Below are 26,193 nucleotides of genomic sequence, written 5' to 3'. Positions count from 1 at the left end.
CTTGGATTGCTGAATGTCACAGAGTGCTTAAATATGATAAGATTTTTCAGGCAAGTTACAACCGCAATTTTTAAAAACCTGCAACTGCAAACAAGCTTACTGAGTTTTTGTGTCCTGAGCTTCAATGCAACAACACGGACCTACAAAAGAAGCCTATCATAGATTGACCGATGACAACGTCCAGGCTGTCCAGCAATCCACAATGAAAAGGCCTCCAGTAAAATGTCGTCAAGATCGTCTGTGTTGTGTATGGTCACATGCATAAATGATGAGGTAAAACAGCCATTGCTTTTTGAAAGTTTTTTTTCTCAAGTTTGCCAAATGTTCATGGGTGAAAGTGCAGATAACAAAGGGCCAAGGAAAAGTTCCTGGACAAAAGTAAAACTTCAAAACTAAAAGATGTTGGACACAAAATTTCTGCCTTCTCCACAACTCTGCCTTGTGGCAGACAGACTGGGCTTGGGCCATCAGTATTTTCGTCCTCATTGAAGCTTATGTCAGAGGTGGAGTATGGCCCAAGTTTGATGTTCCAAAAGACAGATGCTCTGGGTTGATTGGTAAGGAGTCAAGTTACCGTTCAGAGTAATGGGAAAAGATGTATGTGAGCTGTGAGGAATCAGGAGCAGATGGCAGCTCAGGCTGTTGTGTCTTTGCTCGTGCCAGCAAAGTTTTCCTCTGTCTCTGATCCATCAAGCACTGAATACCAGTCACATTTACATTGATGCATTTTTAGGCATCTGAGGTTCACTGCAAAAGTATTCCAACAACCATTTTAATCTTATATCTACAAAAGCATGACTGTTTGTTGAACATCTCTCTGAAAATACAGCTGTAAATTCCATGAGATTTTTTTTAATTTAATTTTGTTTTATGTTTATCATTGGTGACATCAGAAGCGTGATGGGTGAAAGAAGACTTGTGTGACTCCACATTTTTTTTACTGTGTTGGTCTGTTGGTGATCAGCTGTGGAATTAGGGCATTAAATGCCTCCCAGAAAAGTGCAAGAATCATTCTAAAATTATTGATTTGTGTTTTGGTAGATCTTTGGTGGAACTTTTTAGTTTTATATTGAGACCAGACACATTGCATGCTTATTAGTCAGCCTTTGTGGTTGCCCTTTATTGGGAGTATAGTTGTATCCAAGTATAATGGTGAGGTAAATGCAGTATCCTCACTGCCTTAGCCTGTTATTTCATTCACAACATCAGAGGAATTCCTCTTAATCCTGCCCTTTAATAAGCTCTGCTCTAACAATCCACTGCAGCTCATTTCCTTCAGCTTTAAAAGAAATTTGAATGATGTCATTCTGAAGTGGGAATCAATTAACCTGCTGAAAGTTGTGAAAGGTTTAGGAGCTGCAAAATCTGGTGAAGCTCTCAGTCAGTTGGTGTAATAACTCTCTCTCTCTCTCTCTCTCTCTCTCTGAAACACACACACTCTGTCTCAGGATGCATGATGGATGCTTTTACTTTGCGAGCGTTTTATGGATGAAAAAATGGATGAGATGCACTGTAATTATTTCCATGGGGGATATGTTTTCAGTCTTATGACTCGCCGCCTTTTAATTAAAGCAGGAAACATTTAATCGCTTTGCTCCTCTGAATTTAAACCCCAGGTAATGACTGTGAGAAACATTTTCATAAAACCTGCAATTGGACCCATTTTTAATGGTGTATTTTTGGATCGCATCGCTTGATGCTTTTGGCCCAACAAAAGCAACACCCACAAAAGTCCCCACATATTTGGCCAAAACTGTAGACGCTTTAAATGACTTTCCGATGTCTGTTTAATTATGTGAAAAAATATTACTCCACAGAAATTATTTGCTGTGGAAACACCTTTTTAAATTTGCAATAACTACAAAACGGACCTAAAAACGTATTCTTACCCAGGCTATTTGAACCCCGCTCAACCATTGTTTCATGCAGAGAAATCCTTAGCTTGACATGCTTGCTGAGCTACTAGTTGCTGTGCTATCGTGAGGCAATCATGAAAGTTCAACTATACAAAGTAAATGTAAGTAATTTGATGCACTCTCCTCCTAATTGTGCTGTGTAGTGACATTCAGCGCTAAGTATATTCTGCGAAAACACTATGACAACCTCATCTGTCCTTTGCGTGCAGCCAAAACATCTCTAATCCACAGAGGCTTATAACTTTATGAGATAGATAAAATTGTTGAATGTTCCATGGTTACATTCAGTGTGAACACCCTATTATGACCTGTCGATCAGACTGCACAGTGTGACTGGAGTTTTGTTTGTTTGTTTTAGCCGTGCAGAAGAGTGATTCACACATGTAGAGTGAGGTAATGCAACATACTGGTTTAATTAAGTGTCAAATGCCTGATGAGTTTACGCTAAAAGCTCAATTTACTCAGGTAAAAGTCCAGCTGAACAACTTTCACATAGAGAGTGTGATATGCGCTGTGATATATGTATTTTTCAAGCACTCCTGTCCACATGTCGAAGTGTCCCTGGACAAGACACTGAATGGTCAGTTGCTCTCAATGGCAGACTAGCACCTCGCATAGCAGAACTGTCGCTATTGGTGTGTGGGTGTGTGCGTGAATGGGAGGCAAACATGTTGAAGCGCTTATAAACCTTGAAGGTAAAAAGATGCTATATAAGTGCAGTGCAGTCTATTCACTTCACTCTCACATTAGTGTCCTGTGCTCACAAGGATTATGCTGTAACAGTCCGACCATTGCAGTCCTTGCTCGTGGTTTATAACATCATAATTATAGGGGTATTTAAAACCCTCCTGTTGTCCTTGGGTCAAAATGACCCGCAGCTGTGTTCAGCCAAGTTCTATTTTATTATATTTTTTGGGATCATTGGCGATCATTCTTTAAAGAAACCCTCCCAGCCCCCTTGTCACCAATGATCCCAAAAAATATAAAAATGAAATAGAACTTGGTTGAACACAGCTGCGGGTCATTTTGACCCGAGGACAACGGGAGGGTTTTAAGTAGTTAAAGATCTGGATAAAAGCATCACTTAAAAACTCTGAATGTTAATGTAGAGGCGGAGCAGATGTTTTGTGGCTTCAAGTCAGTTTCATGAGGTAAGTGCTCTGGATAAATTATACAGGCAATCTGGTTCCGTTTCTAATTTGAGACCTCCCCGCCCCCCCCATCTCCCACCCATCTCCCTTCCAAACTCTTCTCTCACTCCCTCCAGTCTTAGACAGCAAGTTCCCCAAGGAGGCCTTCTCCATCAGTGCCACAGATGAAGCTGCCAACGCGGTGGAGGAGCAGGAGGATGTCGATGAGTGTCAGCTTTACAGCGGCCAGCTGTGCCAGCACACATGTGCCAACACCTGGGGCTCCTACCGCTGTGGCTGCCACCAGGGCTACATCCTGCAGCAGGACGGACACTCCTGTGCACCAGGTACTGTACCTCACCTCGGTAGGTTGATCAAAAGTACAGCCTTAAACCTATCACTATTAGAGCCCTATTTTGGTGTGGAAAAATCTGAAGAGTTGAACAGGTTTGTGTGACATGTAAACCCACTGATCCATCAAATTTTGTTTATCACCATCTGTAGAATCTCTCATTACCCTCTCATCGTTCATGCATTTTGAAGTAAGCCAGCAATGCATCACAGTTTTTGTTGAAATACTGGATTAAAGAGGCAAGGTACCCGATGATGTGCAATCTTAACATTTCCCTAATGACACCAGTAATTTCACTTCCATAAAACTGGGGGTCTCCCAAAAGACAAATAAAAAAAAAGTCCAAGCTGCAGATGTCAAGATATTGATAATCTCCAGTCAACCTCCAAAAGCAATGGACCCTACATTTCCCTTGATGCTACTAGCATCCTGTAGTAAGCCTTCCTTGCCTGGCGAACACCCACTTGTGTCAAACTTCACACTCAGTGTGTATTACAGGCTTGCTGTCAACAACAGTAGGTCTCGCAGTTTAAAAAATGGTGTCATCTGAGTTATTTTCTCAACAAAAATGAATGGAGGAGCCTTGGAGGACAGGATACAACTCATTTACAGGCTGACACTGCAAACTGATAGAGAGTTCCCGTTTAACAGAAAACTGCAACCTGTAAACAGAGGGTAGATCCTGATAAGACACATTTAGAAAAAAGTTATTTTTATGTTTTATTTAATTCCTGCTTTTTGTAGAAAAGTTTTAAGATCCAAATGCTTTATAATAATTTGAGTTAATTTTCTCTCCTTTTTTTCGGACTTAATGTAATATTTTATGCACATAGGCGATACCGATTTTGATGTACGTGACGATGAATCTGAAATAATGTTTATATTTAAGATGTAGGATTGTCACTTTTAAAGTATGGCTTTAATATTACTACTTTTGTCTCTGTATTCCTTTCTTTTGCACTTCATTGAATTGTTAATTGGTTTTGGGTGTTAATCCCTCCTAACAGTTTGGACGCTTAATCATAGAACTTCTCATCCCATTGGTGTGCATCACTTATAAATATGGGCATATTTTCTAACACAGGGCAGCTCTGTTCCTGGGGGCTTACTGCAGACACCTTCAGCTGAACCTCACTTTTCACATTATAGCTCTTTGTCAAGCGTCTTTCCTTTATGACAGGTGAGATACTAGAGTTGGACAAAAAGTCATCCAAAGTCACTCAAAATGGCAATGACCTCACATTCACAGATTTTGTAATGTGTTCAGCATAGATTCTTCATGATTATCAATCCAAATGAAACAAGGTAAAAAACTCCCAGCATGATATTTAACATATAATAACCGAACTGACTTAATCACATGAAGTTTGGTCTGTTAGACTTGTGTTTTCAATGTATACACATGTAGTGTTCTTCACATTTTTTCAAAATGCTGTTCATTTTGCCTCCTATTTGACCCTGTGCTCATTCTGTTTTACTAAGATACAGATGTGTGATCAAAATCCACTGACAGGAAATGAGGCAACAGCAAAACAATAAAATTAGAGTATTTTATTTCCACAAACAAATTGAAAACAATATTCATTTAATCGTAATCTTAATTGTATTGGCAACCCTGGTTATGTCATGATTATGCTGTGGTCAAACCAACAACACATTTTGTCATCATACTTATGGCAATTGAGCAATAAGCATTTAAAGAGACTCATCAAAATTCCCCACAACCTCAAATGAAAGGTAACAACTTCACAGACCTCTCTTTGCTCTATGAAAGGGAATGATGACACAAACATCCAGCATGGGTCGAATTACGTTTTGGAATATCGCTCTTTTTCAAATTTACTTCATATTTCAGGGACATTAAATAGTCAAAAGTGGCTTCCTGTTTGTAGTTTAACCCCTTCGTTAGCTGGAATGCTTAATGTTCCTCATGGGCTCTGTTGTCATTGTTGTGCAGTGAGTCCCGAGGAGGACAACAGAGTCAGAGAGGTGGATCGTCCTGCTGTCGGCCCAACTCAAGCCACTACTACCACAACTTCAACCAGTGCAACCACCACCTGCCTCGTCCGCTACGATCCTTGTGCAGGTAATCCAAACAGTGCACCATTTTGCGTGTGGCATTACTGTGACAGACCCCCTTTAATAATAAACAGTTTCAGCATTTGTGCATTCTTATACAAAATGAAGATTAAATTCAAGTTTAGACCATTTCTTTCTTTGAAAATGTGAGACAGTCTTTCTTTTACTCCCTCCCACCATGTTTCACCCCATTTCTCTCACACACACACCCTATTTCCTCCCAATCTCACATGCACGCACACTCTCTTTCTAACTACCCCACTTGTGTGAGAAATACAGATACTATTTTGACGCGAACCTTTTTTTTCCCCGCGGGAAACCTCCGCCCACACTTAGCAGGAGAGGGGCAAAACATACAAAAGGGTTGCTTAGGAGTCCTACCAACTGTACACTCTGCAGTTACATACAACTCAGCAGCTTACTGCAGGACAACATGAGCAACAGAAACAAAAGGATGACAGTCCTGGAGGCTCTGGAGCACATCCTTGATCACGACAGCGAAATAGAGGAGGATGTGTCTGAAGATGAAGACCATTTTCAGGTCAATTCAGATTATAATGGTACTGATTATGAACCATCACATGAGGAAAGTGATAGACCTGTTCCTCCAAGCGAGACATTTGTGTCAAAAAATCGTGAAATACAGTGGTCATCCTCACCCAATACACATCAGCCGAGACTGTCTGCCGAAAATATCCTAAAGACAGTGCCAGGCCCAACCAGGATGGCAGTGACTCATGTCACAGACATCAAGTCAGCTGGTCATTCCAAATTCAATACAGAAAGTAATTCTAGAAATTACTAATCTAGAAGGGAGACGTGTTTTGGGGGAGAAGTGGAAGGAGCTGGATGAAATGCAATCCTTATGACTCGATTTGGCTTGATTTTGAGTGAGCGGGTCAATATGACCCTGAACAGCAGAGGTGTCTCATCTCTATTTATCTACATCACCCCATGAAAAAAAGAAAGTTTCAAAATGCAAATAAAATTTAGGAAAAAAATACATGTTATGGTAATATGGTAATTTATATCTAGGTTTTTCCAGTGTACCTAAAAAATTGTTTGAACATGTATTTTTCATGAAAACGAGTGAGTTATCCTAATTGAACTATGATCTATGGAGGGGTGAATAACTCCATTCCACTAAAAACTGATTGAATTGTTAGTAATGGTGTTGGTGATGAGGTACAAACTATATTTATTCGGATTTTTTTGGTTTCTGACAACTTTTGGATGATTGAACATCATTACCGTACCTAAGAAACGAACATAACAGGAGCGTTAATACGATGTAATGTATGAATGTATAGGGAGTGAAAGAGTGAGAGGAAAGAAGCTCAGTGCATCACATGGGGTCCCCCAGCAGCTTAGGCCTGTAAATTTAAGATTCAGGAAGACATTTTACAGATGCCCCTAATGAAAAATAGCAAGGTTGATCATTTTAGTGCTAATTATGGGCATCCTGTAATCGTAATTTTTTACAGAAAAACATAACATTTAAGGTGAAATCATAATTTTAAATCTTGGATTGTAAATTAATCCTGATTGCCCTGCTTTATAAATGGATCACTGGACTATGGTACCTACACAGTACCGTGCAAAAGGTTAAGGCATGAAAAGAAAAGTGAGGATGCAATGCAGGGACAGTTTGATGAATAGGAGTTATGCTTTCTGCTGCGAAGTTATGCTTTCTGCTGCGAAGGCTGTTTGAGACTGGCTGTAGATGTATTTATGACTGATTTATGTAACGTGTGTAACACAAACTCTATGATGTCTGAGTGTTGCATTGAGGCTGCTGTATTCCTTAAGTCCTGCTGTGTGTTGGTAACACGTGTCATATTTCATTGAAGCACTGTGGTTTCAAATCCTGTGTGGTTTAACGGTGTAGTAAAGAGAGACAGCGACTGTAGCCATATGTTATAGTCAAAGGCTCAGGTCCTGTTAGAGGCTTCACTAAAAATAAGTGCAGAGGTGGATTAAATCATCTTAGACCATGTTGAAACAGCTATGTAAAACTATATTAAACATACACTGGTGATCAAAACAGCACAAACTCTGGTTTAAGGTTTCTCCACCTAGGGCAACTTGCTGGGTAGCTTTCTCGCATGAGTTTAGCGATTACAGAAAATAGTTAACACAGTAACTATCACAACTTTAGATGCTGTGTGGAAACAAAACACAAAAGTATTACCCTTGCTCTTGCACCCTCTGTTTTGGGATTTAATTCAAGATGCACATAATCATCCCTTTCAAAAAGATCAGTTCATACACAATAGTTTGTCAGGTGGACTTCCTGCTGTGAGACTCTTCTTCATGGACCTCTGCCTTGGCTAACATGTTCTGTTATAGTTTTATGTGTAATGGGAGATGAGAACATTTGGGGCTTTAGAGAGTGTTTCATGTAAGGGGTTGAAGTGTACAAGCAGTCACTGGTGTCTCCACCATCTTAAGAAGCCCACGAGGCCGGATACATCGGCTCACCACATAAGGTCTGATTTTAAGCAAGCAGGCTTGGCAAACATTATGTGTCCCATCGCTGCCTACCGGCCGTAAGGCGATGCACTTCTCATTGGCATAAGTGGAAGCAGGCACAGTTTTATCACTGCACTGCTTTTGCTGATAAACTTTCAGTCGTATTTGATCGACCAGTTTACGCTGCAGCAACTTCTTGAGCTGAATCTTGTTCACGTCAGAGGAGATCAGCAGAACCCTTGAGCTGCTGAAGTCTCTACTTCAAGCACCAGCAAAAGCCCCCACTTCTTCAAAGTGTCTCTGATTGTTAGTTATGAGAATATCCTGACCAATGTATTGAGCATTCTTCACCACCACAGAGCTTTAGAGGGGGATGTATTAGTGAGAGATTGTGGGGAAACAGTTCCTGGCCCATGCATCTGTGTGACAAGGCTATTGAGGTGTTAAATAGGGAGAATTGATTTTGTTGTGTGATTGCAATAGGTCCTTCCTGCAGGGAGTGATGATCAGTGCAAGGGAGTAAAGGAGGGCTCCAAAGCAGCCTCTGGGAAGTAAGACAACATGGCAAATAAACTGAGAAACGGCACAAAGATGAGAAATAGAAGAGTGAATGACTGTCCTGGAGGTGCAGCTGCGTGAAATCCAGAGATGTTTATGATCATGCTGCTTGTCTCTTGCAGAAAATGGTGACTGCAGTCAGCAGTGTACGGCGGTGGCGGGCCAGGCTCGCTGCTCCTGCTTCCCAGGGTTCTCATTGATGACAGATGGACGCATGTGTGAAGGTAAGGGCCACCGCTCCTTCTTGTCATGTTAGTATTGGTGGTAATTGGAGCAATTCACAAAGCTTCTATGTATCCATTAAGCTGTGTCCCTCAAGCTGGGTTTGCACGAGGTAACAAACAACCCAACACCAGCAACAATACCCGTCACTGCTGCATAAATGAACAACAACAAACACATACAGGCATGACGACAGAACAAAAGTGCAGTGGAGCAGTTGGTCCAGAGATGGGGACACTTTTTAATTGGATTTAGTCACTCATGAAGGAGGAAAATGCAGGTCTTGGGATACAAAACAATGCACAGACTGATTGGGCTCCTGCTACCTTGTGGTGGAGACTGTTGCCTAGAGCATGAGTCATTTACTCTGTGGCAGCTATGGCTGCAATAACAAACAGTGCTCATAGCATTTGCGTATTTAACTGCCCTCCTTTCATCAGGCTCTGTGTGGTATCTTGGCAAAGCAGTGGTACCTCTGACATAAGGTCAGAAATCACAACTGCAGTCTATTACACCACAAATGGCAAAAATTAAGAAAGAGGCAGCAACAATATTGTTTTCATCATATCAGCTTATTATAAACCAACCTTTTGAAAGTATCTTTGCACTGTCACGCTTACTGCTCCTACACTGGTAAGAAAAAGTAAATGAACCCTTTTAGAATTATCATTTAGTGTATCTATAACTTTGTCTTAAAATAGAGTCCAATTGTCATTCTGTATTGTAAATTCATGTTCAAGTGACAATTACAAACAAACACATTCAATTTAAACCAATAAATTGTTGTGTTTTTTTTGTTCATGATGAATCCCTTATTGAAACATGCTCAGTGTAGGTTGGAAAAGTTTAAAGACTCAAGCAGCTAATGACATCAACAAAAACAAGCTCGTGTCAAGAGTTAACAAACCTGGAGTCCATTCAATAATACCAGGAAGTGTTGGGCAGTTCTAAAAAAAAAAACTCAAACATTTTCGGTTCTCTATTCAGAAAAAACTTTTCACTTGCAAAAAAGGGAATCTCAGAAGACTTATCATCAACAAATGTTCATTGGCATAAAGCTTTAAAGTAATCTCATGAATTTGATCAACAAGTAGACAGAATATTCATCAGCCTACAGTTCAACTACAGATATGGAACTGTAGTTACTTTCCTAGAAGGGGATGCCAAAACCACAATGCAGAATTCTCTGTGACATCATAAAGAAGCCCAGAGTAACAGCTAGGCTTAGAGGAATCTGGTTAACACATCCATACATAAATCATTGAACAGGCATGATGATGGCCATGGCAGGACACCATGAAGAAACCAGCTCCAAAAACCAAACCAAAAGAACTGTTCTTTTGACTGATGAAACTCAGTTAAGAGCCATTAGACATCATATGAGTTATGGCTGAGTTGAGGCAGAAGGGCCCAAGGTCTGAGCAGCCACTGTGTCTGAGTATTCTGACCTGTTTCTAAATAAAGGATTTAATGCTGCTATCTTGGACACTAAAGAGGTAACTTTGAAGGGCCTTAAGTTAAGCTTAATGTTATTTAACTTCCTGAAGGAGTTGCCTGCATTGCTAGTGAAAATTAAAATGTGAATATAAAGATATATAGATTATAAAGATATAAAGATTACCAGATAAATATGTACTCGGGGAGCTGGGGCTGAAAATAAACATGAAATAATAGGAGAAGCACCCCCACTTAACATTTTACTGTTGGTAAAGTCATCACACAGATACATCATGGATGTTAAAACTCTCCCCAGAAGAGAATGTAATTGTTCTTCTGCCAAAGACCATTTTCCACAAGGGGCCTTACAGTAATAAATGTGCTGCAGTAGTTAGTAAATTGATCCATAAATTTGCAGAAGGGCTAAAACTTGGCAGCAATGTCGGTGTGAAAAAAAAAAGTGATGTATGTTCCAGCTCTGGAATTCAATACACACCCATTTGAGATGCGTTGCTTGTGCAAAACTGACCCAGCTTCCCAAGTACTGTTGACAGTATAAAATGGCATCACAAACAGGGCAGTTGGAAAGTGAGGGATGTTGGCATGAAAATTGTTTGTTAGTCAGATTATATACTGCTCTAATACTGAAGGCTGTAGTGAAAGGCTACGCAGCTGTTACCCAGTTAATGTATATGCTTGAAGTGAAGTCCTGGCTAAATTTATTTAATCTGTCTGTTAGCAGATGGGATAATACCTCTATATGCATAAACACTACAAAAGAGCAGTGTTTCCTCTCTGATCACTTCATTCAGTGAGCCCAAAGTGTTCCCACATGTGGACCTGTGGGTGGGCCACATTTGGTATTGACTGGAATGAAACAAAGGAAATACCGCGACAAGATGTGAATGTAAGGGGCGGGGGTGTTAGAGGATTTGATAGAGATGTAAGTAGACTGTGAGGGCACCTTTATCAGAAAACCTGACGTGATTTATCCCTTATCAAGGCTGTGTCATATTCTAATCTACAGGTTTATAGGGTAAATAAAGCTGCCCCTCTCTCTCCATGGCATATTCAGCCACATATAAATGAGAATGAATGTTAACCTCATACACAGTTCTTCCCATGCAGATGTGTGTGAAGCAAGGGCGGTTTATGTGAAGAAGGTTTTACCTGAATAGTTAATGTTTGGGTTAGATACTCAATCAGCACTCTGACATTATGTCTGCTTATCACCAGGCTGTGAATGAATATTCTGAAGTTTCCCAGGCAAACACACACTCTCACACTCACTTTACACACACACACACACACACACACACACACACACACACACACACACACACACACACACACACACACACACACACACACACACACACACACACACACACACACAGACCTAATACATGTGGCTGCCACCTACACCCATTTACAAACTGGGACTAAACAAACCATTGCAGGCAGGGTTGGATTTGTTTTGCATTCCTCAAAATGCTGGAGGATGGAGAGCTTCGAGAGTTATTATATGGATGATCACTATGAATGAGAGCCTGCAATAAATAGTAATCATGGCCTGCTGCGTTATCCTCTCTGCGGTCTCATTGCTAACGTAATCTTTGGATTTACATGGGTGGGATTGTTAGAGAGATATGATTCGGCTCCACCAAACTTTGTGAGATATCAACACTGATCGACCACAAAGTATTCTGAATCATGGATCCACCCAGTGAAACAGATTGTGTTCCCATCCAGGCTGAAGGTTGTCTCTTTAGCTGTTGAAGGGAAAAGTCCCCCCCCCCCCCCAAAAAAAAAAAAAAAAAAAAAAACCTCTATATCTCCGTTTACAGATGTTTCACTGGTGTGGTCTTCAAAAGGTGGGATAGGATCACTTTAAAAGTACCGTTTTTATGGCAGAGCAAGCTAGCCCCTTTTTTTTTTTTTAAATCCCTCAGTTAACAGAAAGGTCAGCTTTCTTTGTGTTTCTGAAGCTGTACGTATCATTTCATAGTCTTCATCAGCAAAATGAGTTGCTCATTTGACAAGACAATTTAGTTGTTATCATTTGCTCCTACACTCCTGACTCTCTTCGAGGATGTTTGGTATTGGATATGAATCTTGCTCTCAGTCTTTCCCTAGCTGTCCAATGACTCCTGCTCAATGACCGTTATGCCATGTTTCACAATGTATTGTAGCTACCATTATTATAATGAAGCACCCATTTCTTACTTGTAAATAGCTGTTAAATAGACATCCCAGTCGTAATTACAACAGTAATATTTCACTTTTCGACAAAAGCTCAGATATATTGAAGATTTTGCAAAAAATTATGGAAGCGTGCAAAAGCAAACAAACATGGATGTCTCCCATCAGTCAAAGTTTACCATTAAAAGGCCGGTATTGTGTAAAACAAGAAAAAAAATGCCTTGGGGGGGAATTTCCTCTGTGCTCTAAATTCTAAAAGAGCTCTTCATCTTGACACTTTACTCTTCATCATTAACTGTGAAATGCTCATTTCCTTTGGAGCTACTTTTGAGGTTGTATTTTGCTCTGCAAATCGGAGGATACAGCTTAGTTTTAGCATCAAGATGATGAGCAAAACAAGAAGGGAAGTGTGCTATTGCTGGTTGTTCAGCAGCTAAAAAGTCTTCCCATAGCCATCCAGAGAAAAACAAGCTTAGGAAAGCTAGCTTTGCTTAGCTATTTTACTTCATCTATGAATGTTAATCATGTTTTGGCACTTCAGTGTCGCCAAAACTTGCATTGAGCTTAGATGAGCCAACTTGTGCTTAATGTTTTAGGAATAAAGCCTAAAGAATTATTGCCCATGAGTCCATCTACACTTTTTCTTCCTGAAGTCATCTTTATCATTGGAATTTCATTACTGATTTGGAAAGCATCCTCCATCTTGCACTTTGGTCCCACCAGTCTGCATCTGTGTAACTAAAACCTCCCTGCAAATAAGCCAAGGCTGACTTCATCCAATGCAGCGTGAACTTTTGAAAAAAAAAACTCTCCTCGTCTGCTGGGTCTCGTGTGTGAAACACACTGTGTTCTGTGGGCCTGTGTTTTCTTATGTGTCTAACAGGGCTGCCAGTCTGATATCTCCCTGTGCATAGCCTCCTCTGCTCTCTGGATGGGATTCTTCGAAAACTGCTATCTCCCTTCTCGAAGCATTTGTATTTCTCAAAAACAGATTATTTATTTCCACCTTGTTCTTGATCACTTTACTCCTCACAACTGTGTAATGTGGCTGTGCCCAACTGAACAAGTCAGGAAAGGTATTGGGACCTTAAGGCAAATTGCACGTTTTCCTTTGCTTTTCCTCTTCAAATGACGCACTGGAAATAATGCAGGCCACCACAGTTTTTCGGTGGAAGGAGCAGGCGACTTTATGCACCACTGGCAATCCCCAAACATTGGAAACAGTCCCGTCTATCCCGGGCTTGAAGGCGAGCAGGGCCCGGAGGACAGGGTGGACTTAACACTCAGTGTGATTTGCCCCTGGAAATATCCCTCCCACAACATAGATAACAGATGTCCCATTTGAGAAACAAATAGGGACATTTGCAAAGGCAGCTCCCAAGAGTTTGTCACCACTGCAATGCTTATACAGCACACGTTTTGTAGACTACAATATCAAAAGGGGAAAGTGTTAATTTTAGTGAATAAGACAAATGTGCTGCAGCTCCACAGAGGTTTCATATAATACAGTGAAGTATGGTCTATGCTCTGAAAGGTGTTGCCTGGGTAGGTTTATGAGGTGTACCTTATAGGAAAAAAGTTGCAGTATGTTGCTCACGCACCAGATACACACTGAAAACCTCAGATCATGTTTTTTTTTTCCTCATCTTGTTCCCTGTGGGAAGGTGTTGTAAGACACAGTTCATTCAAATTCCCTTACAGCACAAGCTTTGAAAGTCGAGAAAGACATTTCATTAAGTGACTGCCAGCAGACGCACAAGGCAACGCAGGAGAATATGTTCCCTCTTGTTCCTGAGTTTCATTTTTCAGCCTTGGCTCCTTCATGCAGATTTGTACAAGACCTTTTTCGTCAGGTTCCCTATGGAATGTGCCATATTTTGGGGTGATCTTCAAAACTGGATGTCTGCCACACTCTCACATGCACACAAATGCACCCACAATAATCCAAGTCAGACCCTATCAGCACATCCAGCTAATTGGCTGTGCACCGTGATGCATGATAAGAGAATGCAGCAGTTTGATAAAGACGAACCACAACAGAGCAGCGATCCACTGTCTCAGCATGAGTCCACTAGTGTCATAAATCAACAGTGCGTGCTTACTGGCCGTGGTCCTGCTTGAATGATAAAGATTTAAAGGTTTGCGACTGGGTATTTTATTTTACACAAACAAGCATAACAAGCAAAATATCTCTTGGCGTTTGTGATTTGAGCTGGGATTTACAAAGCAGCTGCTGTCCAAAGTTGATATAATGTTCCGCCAAACAGCACTCCGGCAGACATTATGTCAGGCTCTTGTGTGCGGTATCAGTTGGACAAAAAACAAATCTTCATTTAATCCAGCTAAAATAAATTTTCCTTTGGTTTTGTGCCACACTATAGAGATCGTTTTTTTTTGTTGTTGTTGTTTTTTTAAATGCACAAAAGAGAAGAACTTATAGTTTATTGACAAACTCTAATAAATAATGAATAAATCTCATAAATAATTAATATATAATAATTTCTCTATTAATAGCATTGTATCTGCATAAAAAGGTATTCGCTCGGCAACATAACTAAAAGAACCTCAAACCTCAACTGATATTAGCTATGTATTCACTTTTTACCTCGATGTATGGTGGGGTGTACTGTGTTGCTCCTCGGCTTGCTCATGACCTATTTAAAACAAAAGACAAAATTTGAAGGGTAAATTATAGTAATTATAGTGTATAGCAGCTTCAATACCAAGGACAGGATGGATTGATTTTACTGTGGGTTTGTCAACATACCCCTTACACATAGACATGGTCATTAGAACGATTGTTATTTGTAAAAATATTGATATTCTTTCATCTTTAGTACCACAACTGTCTTTGGTATATAAACTAGAGTTAGTGCATGTTGTCTCTGTGCTTCTGCTGGCCCACCCACTCACTGGCTTTGAGGCTATAAAAGTATTTCTAACATCTCCTCCTTTCAGTGATCATCAAATTATTGACAGCAAATTTGAAAACAATTTTCTCATGATTTGTGACTGTACCAACCAATGACTTTTGTCAATGATTTTCAGGCGAGCAAAAGCAAAACATGTAATTCCCTGGTACGCCTCAAATTCTTAGTTGTAAGAATGACTTCCTTTGTTAGTTTTCGGAGAATAATTTTTTGCTGACGCCCTTCTGCTGCTGACTCATTGAGCCCCATCATTGTGACAGTCAGGGAGCAGGAGCACGGGAGCAGAATTATGTACGGGACCGTTCCTTCAACAAACTCTGACAGTTGCGTCCACCGCCACCTCGTTATTACACTCCAAGCCCCCAACCCCCTCCACACACACACACACACACACACACACACACACACACACACACACACACACACTCATCTACACACACAGTCACCTTTGTGTTCTTCTGCAGATGTGGACGAGTGCGTGACCAACACCCACAGTTGTCGGCCCAGCGAGCACTGTGTGAACACAGTGGGTTCATTTGTATGCGAGCTGCAGGTCACTTGTCCTGCTGGCTACCAGCTGAGAAACAGTGTTTGCGAGGGTGAGTTCATTGTTCCTGATGTATTTCATTAAGCCAATTTACCCAGCAGTCATTTCCAGAACCTCTTAAGTAGTCAGTGGAAATGTTGATGATGTCTTCTTTAATTTGCAGTGCGGGATCTTTTTCATTTCTTTTTACTGGTTAGAGAACAGAAATGGGACAAAAAGAGCAGTAACACCAAACCCCACATTCTGATATACAAACCCTACTGCCTGACAGGAACGTCATTGAACTATCCTGTAAAAACTGATTGCACTGTGACGTTTTCTTGATTCTTATGGCAGCTACAACATGGGTAAGTTTGGGAAACAAACTGATTATTGGCATTACAAAAATATATATATTTTAATGAATGATTGCAGGTAGCATTAACATATATGAAAAATATATGACAAATTAAATAATTGTGATTTCTTCACAATAAAACTGACCCTGTATTTTACCAGTTGAATGCTTCTAATGTGAAGCATTACATTCTCATTAGCTTTATCTTTAAATAGATTCAGGTGAGCGGACATGGAACCCTGCGACTAATATAATGCAAATTTCAAACTGTAATTCTGTATTATGTGAATGCAAGAGAATATCCACTTGAATTGAGCATGGGAATGGTGGAGCTTGACACTGAAGAATGTAAATACATGTTAAAAGAATGTAAACACATGTTTGTTACAGAAATAATGCTGTCCATCGATCAAATACAGCATGCGATTTTAAAAAGTCATATGGCTTATTAATTTGAATGCTCACCCTGTGCTAGCTTGGCGCCGCCCAACCATCACTGCCAGCTTCAGTTTTTGCTGTGATTTTTTTTCTGAAAAGATTGTTTCCATTAAGGTTTCCTCAGCTACTCTGTTGGGCAGGTAAATAAGCAACCAGTTGGGACAGCTCAGTGTGATAACATTGAAGTAGATCCAACAATGGCAGAGGTGCGCCCATTCGGATGAATATATGAAAACAATTCTCATTTATTCACGCTGTGGTCTGGAAACACAAGACTACCTATATGCTCATCCACCACCATGACCTCCACACATACTATTTTCCTCGCTATGTAAAGGCGACTGGACTTCCTGCTTTTGGCAGTGACCATATGTTGATGACCTAAACATTACCTGCAGTGTATTTCCACCTCACAACACAACTTGAAACTCATGAGCTGAGGCTCATGTTTGGGTTGGACTGTGACACTCAGTGTTGCAAGTTTCTCAGCGATTTCAAAAGGATCCAGAAACCTACAACACACAAGCCATACACCCCTGGCTCACACTGAGGTAGCGCATAAAAGATGCTCATGCATGTGCACAGGGACTATTCTGGTCCTAATGTTTATTATCACCTCCACTCTACTGCTCTTTCTAATTGTATCATTGAAAACCCACAATAACGTGTCCTTAAAGGGACATGATTAAGACTGACAAATCCCCAAATATAATACTGCAGTGCATCATGGACACTGTGTTGGGGCCTTCGGCGTGTCCTGGCATTACTGATTGCAGGCAGTTGTTCTGAAAGAGGCTCATTCTCAGGAACAGGGTAGGCTATATTTAGCCAGCTCATTTTCACCCTCAATCCCTGATGGAGACAATCAACATTAGTGACAGGAAAATCTACATAAATCCTTTTCGTTCCGAGATTCCTACCATACTTTGGCAATTGCATGTCTGTGGTCATGACATAAACTTATAAGCTCAGTTAGCAAATCTTAATTAAGATGTGCAGTATGTTGATGTTGGTTTTTTTTGGCCGCAGTCATGATGCTTGTACTTGAGCAGATGTCAGTTTAAAATGTGACAAGATAATCACCAAGAGAGATGCAGCACTTTGAAGCTCTATGACTCCTGTCATCAGCACTTGGTACCAGGGAGGAGTAATCAATGTAGCTAGTTAATGAAGGTAATATTTAGTCGACCATCTAACGTCAAAGGGAAAACTAATTTACTGCATGAAAGCAAGAGATCTCTGCTAACATTTCCATCTGTGTCCCTCTGATGATGATTGATCGAGAAAAAAAAAATCAAATTAAGACCTTCCACTCCAAGCACAGCATAGGTGAACTCCTGAGAAAGGTCCTGGCAGCACAAAACACAAATATTCCCTTTAAACTGCATCCATAGCTCATACGATCCCACGACTGCTTTAAAACATTTTTTTTTTCAACTTCTGTTAATTGCAGAGTTGGCTCAACTTAACACATTTTTCCTCCTGTTAAACACTGACAGAGTGAAAGTTTGAATTTCCAGAATGCTGAACATGTTTATTCTATGCTTAAGCCACAGTGCCACCTGCTGTACTGTTAACAAGCTGAGAGCTCAGAGTGATACTGAGAGTTGACAGCAGGTTTAAGGTTCTTACAGCAGATTAAAGAAATGTATTTGATTTGTCATTGAATTTATGTTAATCTGTTCTCTATCTGCAGATATCGATGAATGCATGGGGAGAACCCACGACTGTGGAACAGGCTTTGTGTGTGTGAACACAGTGGGCTCTTTTCTGTGTAAACCCAAACCCAAATGCATTAGCGGCTTCACGCAGGACCCTCATGGCAACTGTATCGGTAAGAGTCAGTGCTGCGCTCTGTTGGGTAAATAAACTCCCTAACACATGACCAACAAATAGCTCATGGAGAAGAAGGCCAAATGTAAAAAAAAAAAAAAAAAAGAGCTGTTGGGACCCATTAACAACCCCCTTTCCTCACACCCTATGAACAGTTTGTGCTCTTTTTTTTTACACTGTAATGCTATCCAGGTTTACACTTACATTAAAACATAATAGTTGAGGTTTATTTAGGGGTTGGGTGGGTGCTGTGATTTTGTGGAGATTCTCCACTCGCTACTTGGTAATTCATACAGTAACAATATTTCCGAGAAAGCTCACAATAAAATATCAAACTGTTGTTACATTTCAATTTTTTTCAGCTTCTTCAATGCCCAATACTCACTCACTATAGTAATTCAGAGGTTAAATAAATGATTTTGCATTTTTCTTTAAATTACCTACAATTTTCTTAGCAGTGTTTAGGCAAATATTGCAGAATGAGGAGGCCATAACGTTCACCCCTGGGTCCTCCTAATGTCATAAAACTGTCTCCTATACATTAGCTGATATACAACCAAGCAGAGCGAAGTAATCCTCAGTCATATCGACTCCCAGCAGGGTAGACCATATATTACCGATCTGTCACAGAGTGAAATGCTCCCTCTGGCTCTTTCCAAATCTCCAAAATCTGTCTTTTAACAATTTCCTGTTTCTTCGATGTCTCAGAAGTTTTTTTTTTGTTTTGTTTGCTTGTTTTTTGTTTTTTTTTTCACAATTTTGTAACTAACCCCTCTGCTGTCAAGCACTGTTTTGTGTTTTGATGACTTTTAGTTGCCTTAAAAGGCTTTTTCAGGTGACTTTGAATTAATTACTTAGCTGTTTTTTTGGTTAACGCAGCATCTACATGCCTATAGTCACACATACGTAGTGTTTTTACATGGACATCAGAATCCCATCTATTGGAGTTAAGTGTTTAGGTAATTTAGTTATGCTCACTCCTCAACATTGTTGCAGCACCTGATTTCACTATATTGGATGAGTGTTCTTTGTTTACTTTGGCATTTAATTAAAGCCAGTTTGGTGTCTATAAGACTCAGGTTTTTGTCTCATATCATTAAACTACGTCCTGCAATGGGCAGAGGTTCTGATGATACCATGGGAAGAGGCATTGAGAATATAAGTTATCTTTTCCTAAGCCAATTCAATATTATCAGCCTTCAGAAGCTGACTCGTAGTACCATAAAGTCGGTGATTACAAGCCTGAGCCTCCAGGACAGGTACTGTATGTAAGTTTCCGCCTGCGTAAAGTTCAACTGCTCCTTCTTCCTCCATCAGACACTGACGATACACAGTGCAACAGCGGTTCTTAGGGAATCAGAGGACCTGATTAGATTGGCCATGACTAAAGTCGGCTGTGACACGCCTGCTAATCTTTCTACTTCACCACTGTGCCAGAGTTGTGCCTGCACCAAAATGCCAAACAAGTTGACCACACCTACTTGCACTCTTGACGCACTTGCGCTTGCACTGCATCTGTGCTACACCTGCACCGTTCCTGCCCTGTGCCCAGGCAGACGAAAATAGGCCCATTTGTCTTTTTGATTTTGCAGACATAAATGAGTGCAGCAGCCTGAGTGAGCCATGCAGCTCGGGTTTCAACTGTATCAACACCGTGGGATCCTACACATGCCAGCAGAAGATCATAATGTGCAGCCATGGCTACCACGCCAGCCCCGATGGAGCCAAGTGTGTTGGTGAGATTTACTGCTTAAACATGCAGCAGTAACAAACTAAAACATCATATTTGTCATGTGCCGTATTTCAGGCAAATTTCCCTCAGAGATATAAGTTTTATGTTGTTTTATACATTTTATAATTTAAGAGGAACAATATGCAGGAGATGATAATAATATTGAACCATTTTAAGCTTGTATTAAGGCTGCAACTATCGATTAGCAATGAAAAAAAAGCCTTGATGGATTGAATTTTTCCATCCTTTCAGTCCCAGCCAAATTGTTTACTTCCCTTTAGATGATGTCTTTGAACCTCATGAAAATGCATACAAGTTAAAGCAAAGTTTTGTTTGATTTAATTTAATTTTGAGGATTAAATGAATAAGTAGAACATTTAGAGCATGGGCCAATGTCTGTGAGAGGGCTGCAGGTAGGCACCAATGATCATTATTGATTAATCTGTGGATTTATTCCTTACCTTGGCTACAGCAGTTGTGAAAACATTCCTGCCAAAAGGTAGATGGCTGCTCTAGAGATTTCAATTTTGTTACAGGATCGTACATCAGTAGATTAAGTCTTTAAAGTGCCAAAAAAAAAAAAAGGAAATTTGAGCATGTACACTCCCATGAAAAGTAGGCAAACTCCCTCTATGAAAAGCTCTAGAGCAACTACTAAATAGAACTGGAGCGATGGTTTTCTCTGTTAACACAAGTCCACACAGCAAAGAAAGTGAGCCTTCGAAAGAGCAATGTGTGTATTTTGTGTTTGTGCTGTGAGCGGGAGGTTGGCTATGTTTAGGGAAGACCCACCCATGTGCACAGTGGGTCACTGCTGAGGTGCTTTATCTTTCTCTCTGACTGTCCAGACATTGATGAGTGTCAGATGGGAACGCACCGCTGTGGAGTGGGCCAGATCTGTCACAACCTCCCTGGCAGCTACCGCTGTGACTGTCAGACGGGCTACCAGTATGACACCCTCCGCAAAGTCTGCACTGGTACGTACTGTTGTATCAGGTCTGTGAGAAGATGATGAGGAGACGGAATGTTCCGTCGCACCCAGTCTTTTTCTGCAATGGTTAAATGGCATCTAAATGGAGAATTAATGCCAGCACCTCTTTATCTTGATGGCCTCAAATCCTGCAGATAGGTAGTGGATTTAGAAATTCATTATTTGCAGGCAGTTGGATGCAGGGATGAGAACAGGTGCTTAAACAAAAACTGTCAGGTAGGTACAGGAACAAGAGCAATCCACAAGAACAGTCTCAAGTTCTGGAAAAGAAACAGGAAAAAGGCAATAATTACACCTCAAAATGTCGGTGATTTCACAGAATGACAATTCATAAGTGACTTTATTCAGCGTTTTACTGCTGTCACACTCAAAACTAGGATTACAAGGTGCTTCGCAGTCACTAAAGAAGATGAAGAAATTGCATAAATGAGATACAGCAAACAGAAGTTCTATGTTTTGTCAAAGCCATCTATGTAATGTGAAGCAGAGACATCTACTGAGGTGTAGCATCTAGTCTGCCCTCAGTTCATAATGAGAGGAAGAAGTCGCGTATTCTTATGTTGAATGGAACAACAGACACGATGACAAAAAAAATTTCCCTCGGGGATTAATAAAGTAACTACCTAACCTAAAACTCTTGGCAAAACAAGAGGTAAAATTGCATTACTCTTTACTGAAGGAGACAGCTCTTCGTGAATGAAGGGATGAAGTTTGATGCTGGATCTCGGTGGGCCACCACATTGGTGGGCCTTTGAATGTAACTCGTTCAATAAGCTGTTCATCTTGCTAGCTTCAAAACTGAGGCAATATTGCAAACAAAGCATGTTTAATGACTGTGTTTGTACAATTCACAACAGATTTCTAGAGCAGCTAATGACAACATAAAACATACCAAAAACATTCCAAATGCGATTGGTATATGGTTTTGCTGTGACTTTTTTATTCTTATTATATTATTGATGTTAATGGAGATAAACAAACTATAAGTTAAAGTATGACCTTTTATCCCTTCTAACGTGCAGAGTGCAATTTAATTCCTACAAATTACACCTTTGAAAGTAATTACAATGATTGTAAAGTCTTTCCTGATGAGCATAAATCAATATCACATCTTCCTTTGAAAAGACAAACAAATCATTATTTGTTGAGTCTCCCAATTTTTGTTAGTTTGAATGTTTAATTTTTAGTTTGAAATACAGGCATTTCTGTGCACCTAAAAACTATAAGTATGAAATTCAATCAGTATGCAGAATCAATGTGTGTATTTATCGATTATCAAGCAGACCCATAAAATGAAGTTGCTTCTGAAAGAGTAAATTTTAAAGCTTTTTAATGGAACTGGAAAAATTGTTATTACTGTTAACATGTTTTTATTTTAATAATGCAGTCATTTATTTCGTAAAATGTTAAAAATGTACGCAAATTCCAAGTCCCCAAAGCCCAAATGTTCATTCCAGGTATTTTGTTTGAAATAAATAAAAACTGCAAAATAAAGAAGTCCTCATATTTTGAAGCAGGAAATCATGGAAACCAATATTATATTTTATTTATTTTTTTAATAACAAATGACTCTAAAAGTCGGTATCAGCATTTCAAACAAAAATACTATTCGAAATACTATAATGACTAAACTTTTAGACTGTTTTTGACTATTTACTTACTAAACTTTGACAGCAGTATTTATAATTGTTTCAATAAAAAAACTAATTTAAGCACAAGTTTATGTAATTTACTCCTAAAAAGCAAGTTGCTCTATTCCTTAATATTACAAATGCCCATCGGTAATTTATCTTTCTCCTTTTTCAGTCATAAAAGTTTAATATTGCTTGATTGTAATTGCTTGACTGTGATTTATTTTTTTTATTTTTTTATTGAACCATGTAGAAATTTTTGAAATTTGATACCAAAGCGGACAAGTCACCTGGAGTTGAGTGCTTTGTGGCCCCTGAGGTATCTGTCTGCTCTCTAATAGCTCCTACTCCTTTACTGACAGATGTAAATGAGTGCTGGCGCTATCCTGGCAGGCTGTGTGCCCAGACCTGTGAAAACACCCCGGGCTCCTACCACTGCTCATGCACAGCTGGCTTCTCTCTAGCATTTGATGGCAAGAACTGTGAAGGTAAGCTGGACAGTTTTTTTTTTTTTTTTTCGTTTTTTTCTTTCCCGAATATATTACGATTATAAACACCATCTTATTTAGACGGGACTGTCTTATTTTCCTTGAAGAAGGTAAGGCGTAGAGGTAAACCTCTGGGGAGAACGTCAACATCAAAAGACATGCAGGCTTCACACAGACTTTGAGATTATATATATTGATGGAAAACTGTTTACGAGTCCTTTGGAAGTCTTTGTTTATCAGTGAAAACTATTTTCTGCCAGAATTTAATTTAGTCTTCATCTCTTGGATGCGAAGGCATCTGACAGTGCATACATAATGGTTTTTAGGTTTAGGTGCTGTCAGTCATCGGTGTGTTGAAGATGTGGTTGTGCTTTACAGAGCAAAGCTGACCAGGAGCGTGATTCACATTACGTTCAGCTTGTTACAGCAATTACCGAAGGAACTTAATCAAGTTGTAAAGGTTTCTATTCACAGCCCAAAAGTGAAGCAGGGTTTATTATGAAAGCTTGTCTGAGAGGACATGATTAGGTTTTGATTAGTGCTTTTCAGATTAATTTGTTCCACTCACTTGAAGCTTGTCTTTTTAGTTTAATAACAAATATCATTAGAATTGCACAATTCAAATTCCCAAATTATTAATGCGCAAAAATCCTCTTAATTATTTTTTTTTACTTTTTTTTTTTTATCCTTCATAGAATAATGTTCAGTTGTATGTTCTATATTTGTATTATTGTCACCAAATTAACAATGTATTCAAAGCCTGATATACGGTACCTTACTCCGAAATCTTTTTTCTGCATTCAGATATAAATGAATGTGACAAAAACCCTTGTAGCCAGGAGTGTGCCAACATCTACGGCTCATATCAGTGCTACTGTCGCCAAGGTTACTTCCTGAAGGAGGATGGGCACACCTGTGAAGGTATGGTCCTCCAGGTTTACTCAGTGCCGTCTGGTACAGACCCTACAATATCTACAGTACAATGTGTTGCTCTGTGTCTATACCAGAAGTATAAATACATGATATTTTTTTTTTACTCACACATTTGTCACAACAGGCTACACTCATTGGCCATGTCCACATGTACTATCTAATGCAAACAAACATGACAGATCAACTACAAATTCAACCTTCACAAATATAATGAGGTGTTTCTCCAGTAATATTTTGCCCACCCCATTCACAAACTGCCAACCAGCACAACATCAGTACTAACTATAACCTCAGTAATAACACATTCGATGTGCCTGAATTAATGCGTCTTTAAAGACAAAACTCCAAGTATGTGTCAGCATTGTTGAAATTAAGTGCATTAGATCTTATAAATGTCCCTAATAAAGTAGCCAGGGACAGCAAGTGGCCAAAACAAAAACAACAACAACAACAACAAACGGAAAGTGCAGCTTTCAAGCTTTCATTTTACACATTTCCGACGTTGCCTCTGGTGTCTAAAAACACAATGTATGGACACTAATGCAGGCCATCCAATCTAGCCAGTAATGTGTAGAAAAGGATGCTACAATCACAAATCAATAGAGGTGCATTAAATTAGACTTTAGCTATGGTATGCTTTTCTCTTCCTTTTTCCTTCCCTTGCCTTCGCTAAGGCAGAAAAAAAAATCATATGAGTGATGGATGAAACCTGTCGGCAGAATCAATATCAAAACTACCAACTTAGGTCAAAGTTTTTCATAATTATGTGCAAAAACAGAGTGAAACGTCAATACCTATCTAATAAATTCCATCATTTTTAAGATAAAAAGCATTTAGGAGAAAACTGTCTCATGCCGGAGGATTGTCTGCCTCACATTAATAATGTATTGAAGACCTGAGGAAAAGGTTGTCAAGTCAAGATATATTCACAACATATACCAGAGTTGAGAACAGTAAAGATTCAAAACAACTTTGCAGTACATTTCAGTATCCAAGAACTTCTCCGGAAGAGACTTTAGTTGATATTTTTACAGTAGTATGATATTATTAACCATTAAAGTGTCACACTTTAAGAGAAGGGAACTCTGTGGTAACATTCCTCCTATGATCCAAATCATTTTATAGTTTCTATTTCGTCTTGGGTGACACAGGGCCTGAAGGTAGCCTGTGTTGCTAATCCCCCAGACAGGAAAGCACAGTCACGCAGACACACACACACACACACACACACACACACACACACACACACACACACACACACACACACACACACACACACACACACACACACACACACATACAGATTACTTTAATCTAACTAATTAAACATGTGTTTTTGTGCGTTTGTGTGTGTGTGTGTGTCTGTTTGTGTGTGTGTTTGAACAGATATTGACGAGTGCTCTCAGAGCATCGGGAACCTCTGTGCCTTCCAGTGTGTTAATGTTGCAGGCAGCTACCAGTGCGCATGTCCTCCTCATGGATACAGCATGTCAGCCAATGGACACACCTGCAAAGGTGAGGCCACATCTTCAGAAATGATTTTCACAGAAATTTCCACTAAAAAACGCATTAAAAAAAACTTTCCGTAGACGCTGATAGTAAACGATCGGTGCAGCTCAGTGGTGCATTTATTTATGATGCCAGTTACTCTGCAGTATGCCAATTCTCATTTATGTTATGTCTCTTCTTTAGTAGAAACTTTCCAACTTTTTTTTTTTTTTTTTTTTTTTTAAAGGGAATGAAAGTAAAAGTGATAAAGAACTTAAAAAAAAAAAAAAAAAAATGCTGTGGCTGCACTTATTGTGAGAGGCTGTTTAAAAGGATGAAGAGGATTAATGAGAGAAACAGAACCACACATCCCTAAAATATACATAAAGAACATCCTCAGTTTTACAATGCAAACAGAGACAGTGAAGTTTTTAAAGCACTAGTAGAAATATTAAGATTTAATGAATTTATCATTTT

At 39.6% G+C, this 26,193-nt stretch overlaps 1 protein-coding gene across 1 annotated transcript in view; it reads left to right on the top strand.

The window, feature by feature from the left end:
* The window catches only part of fbln2 (fibulin 2), a 58,343-nt gene that overhangs the window by 27,407 nt on the left and 4,743 nt on the right, over nucleotides 1–26,193 (top strand). The window contains exons 5-14 of the mRNA XM_069146649.1: nucleotides 3,184–3,393; nucleotides 5,356–5,484; nucleotides 8,630–8,731; nucleotides 15,763–15,897; nucleotides 18,317–18,454; nucleotides 20,046–20,189; nucleotides 21,034–21,162; nucleotides 23,170–23,295; nucleotides 24,100–24,216; nucleotides 25,615–25,743. Coding sequence (XP_069002750.1) covers nucleotides 3,184–3,393; nucleotides 5,356–5,484; nucleotides 8,630–8,731; nucleotides 15,763–15,897; nucleotides 18,317–18,454; nucleotides 20,046–20,189; nucleotides 21,034–21,162; nucleotides 23,170–23,295; nucleotides 24,100–24,216; nucleotides 25,615–25,743 — 1,359 coding nt within the window. The remainder of the gene's footprint in view (nucleotides 1–3,183; nucleotides 3,394–5,355; nucleotides 5,485–8,629; nucleotides 8,732–15,762; nucleotides 15,898–18,316; nucleotides 18,455–20,045; nucleotides 20,190–21,033; nucleotides 21,163–23,169; nucleotides 23,296–24,099; nucleotides 24,217–25,614; nucleotides 25,744–26,193) is intronic.

The sequence above is a fragment of the Embiotoca jacksoni genome, unplaced genomic scaffold (assembly GCF_022577435.1).
Source record: "Embiotoca jacksoni isolate LCO1_2020_lvr unplaced genomic scaffold, fEmbJac1.0.p SCAF_1, whole genome shotgun sequence".
Classification (NCBI taxonomy): Eukaryota; Metazoa; Chordata; class Actinopteri; family Embiotocidae; genus Embiotoca; species Embiotoca jacksoni.
Note: the sequence above shows the minus strand (reverse complement) of the source record. Positions and strands in the feature narration are given on the sequence as shown.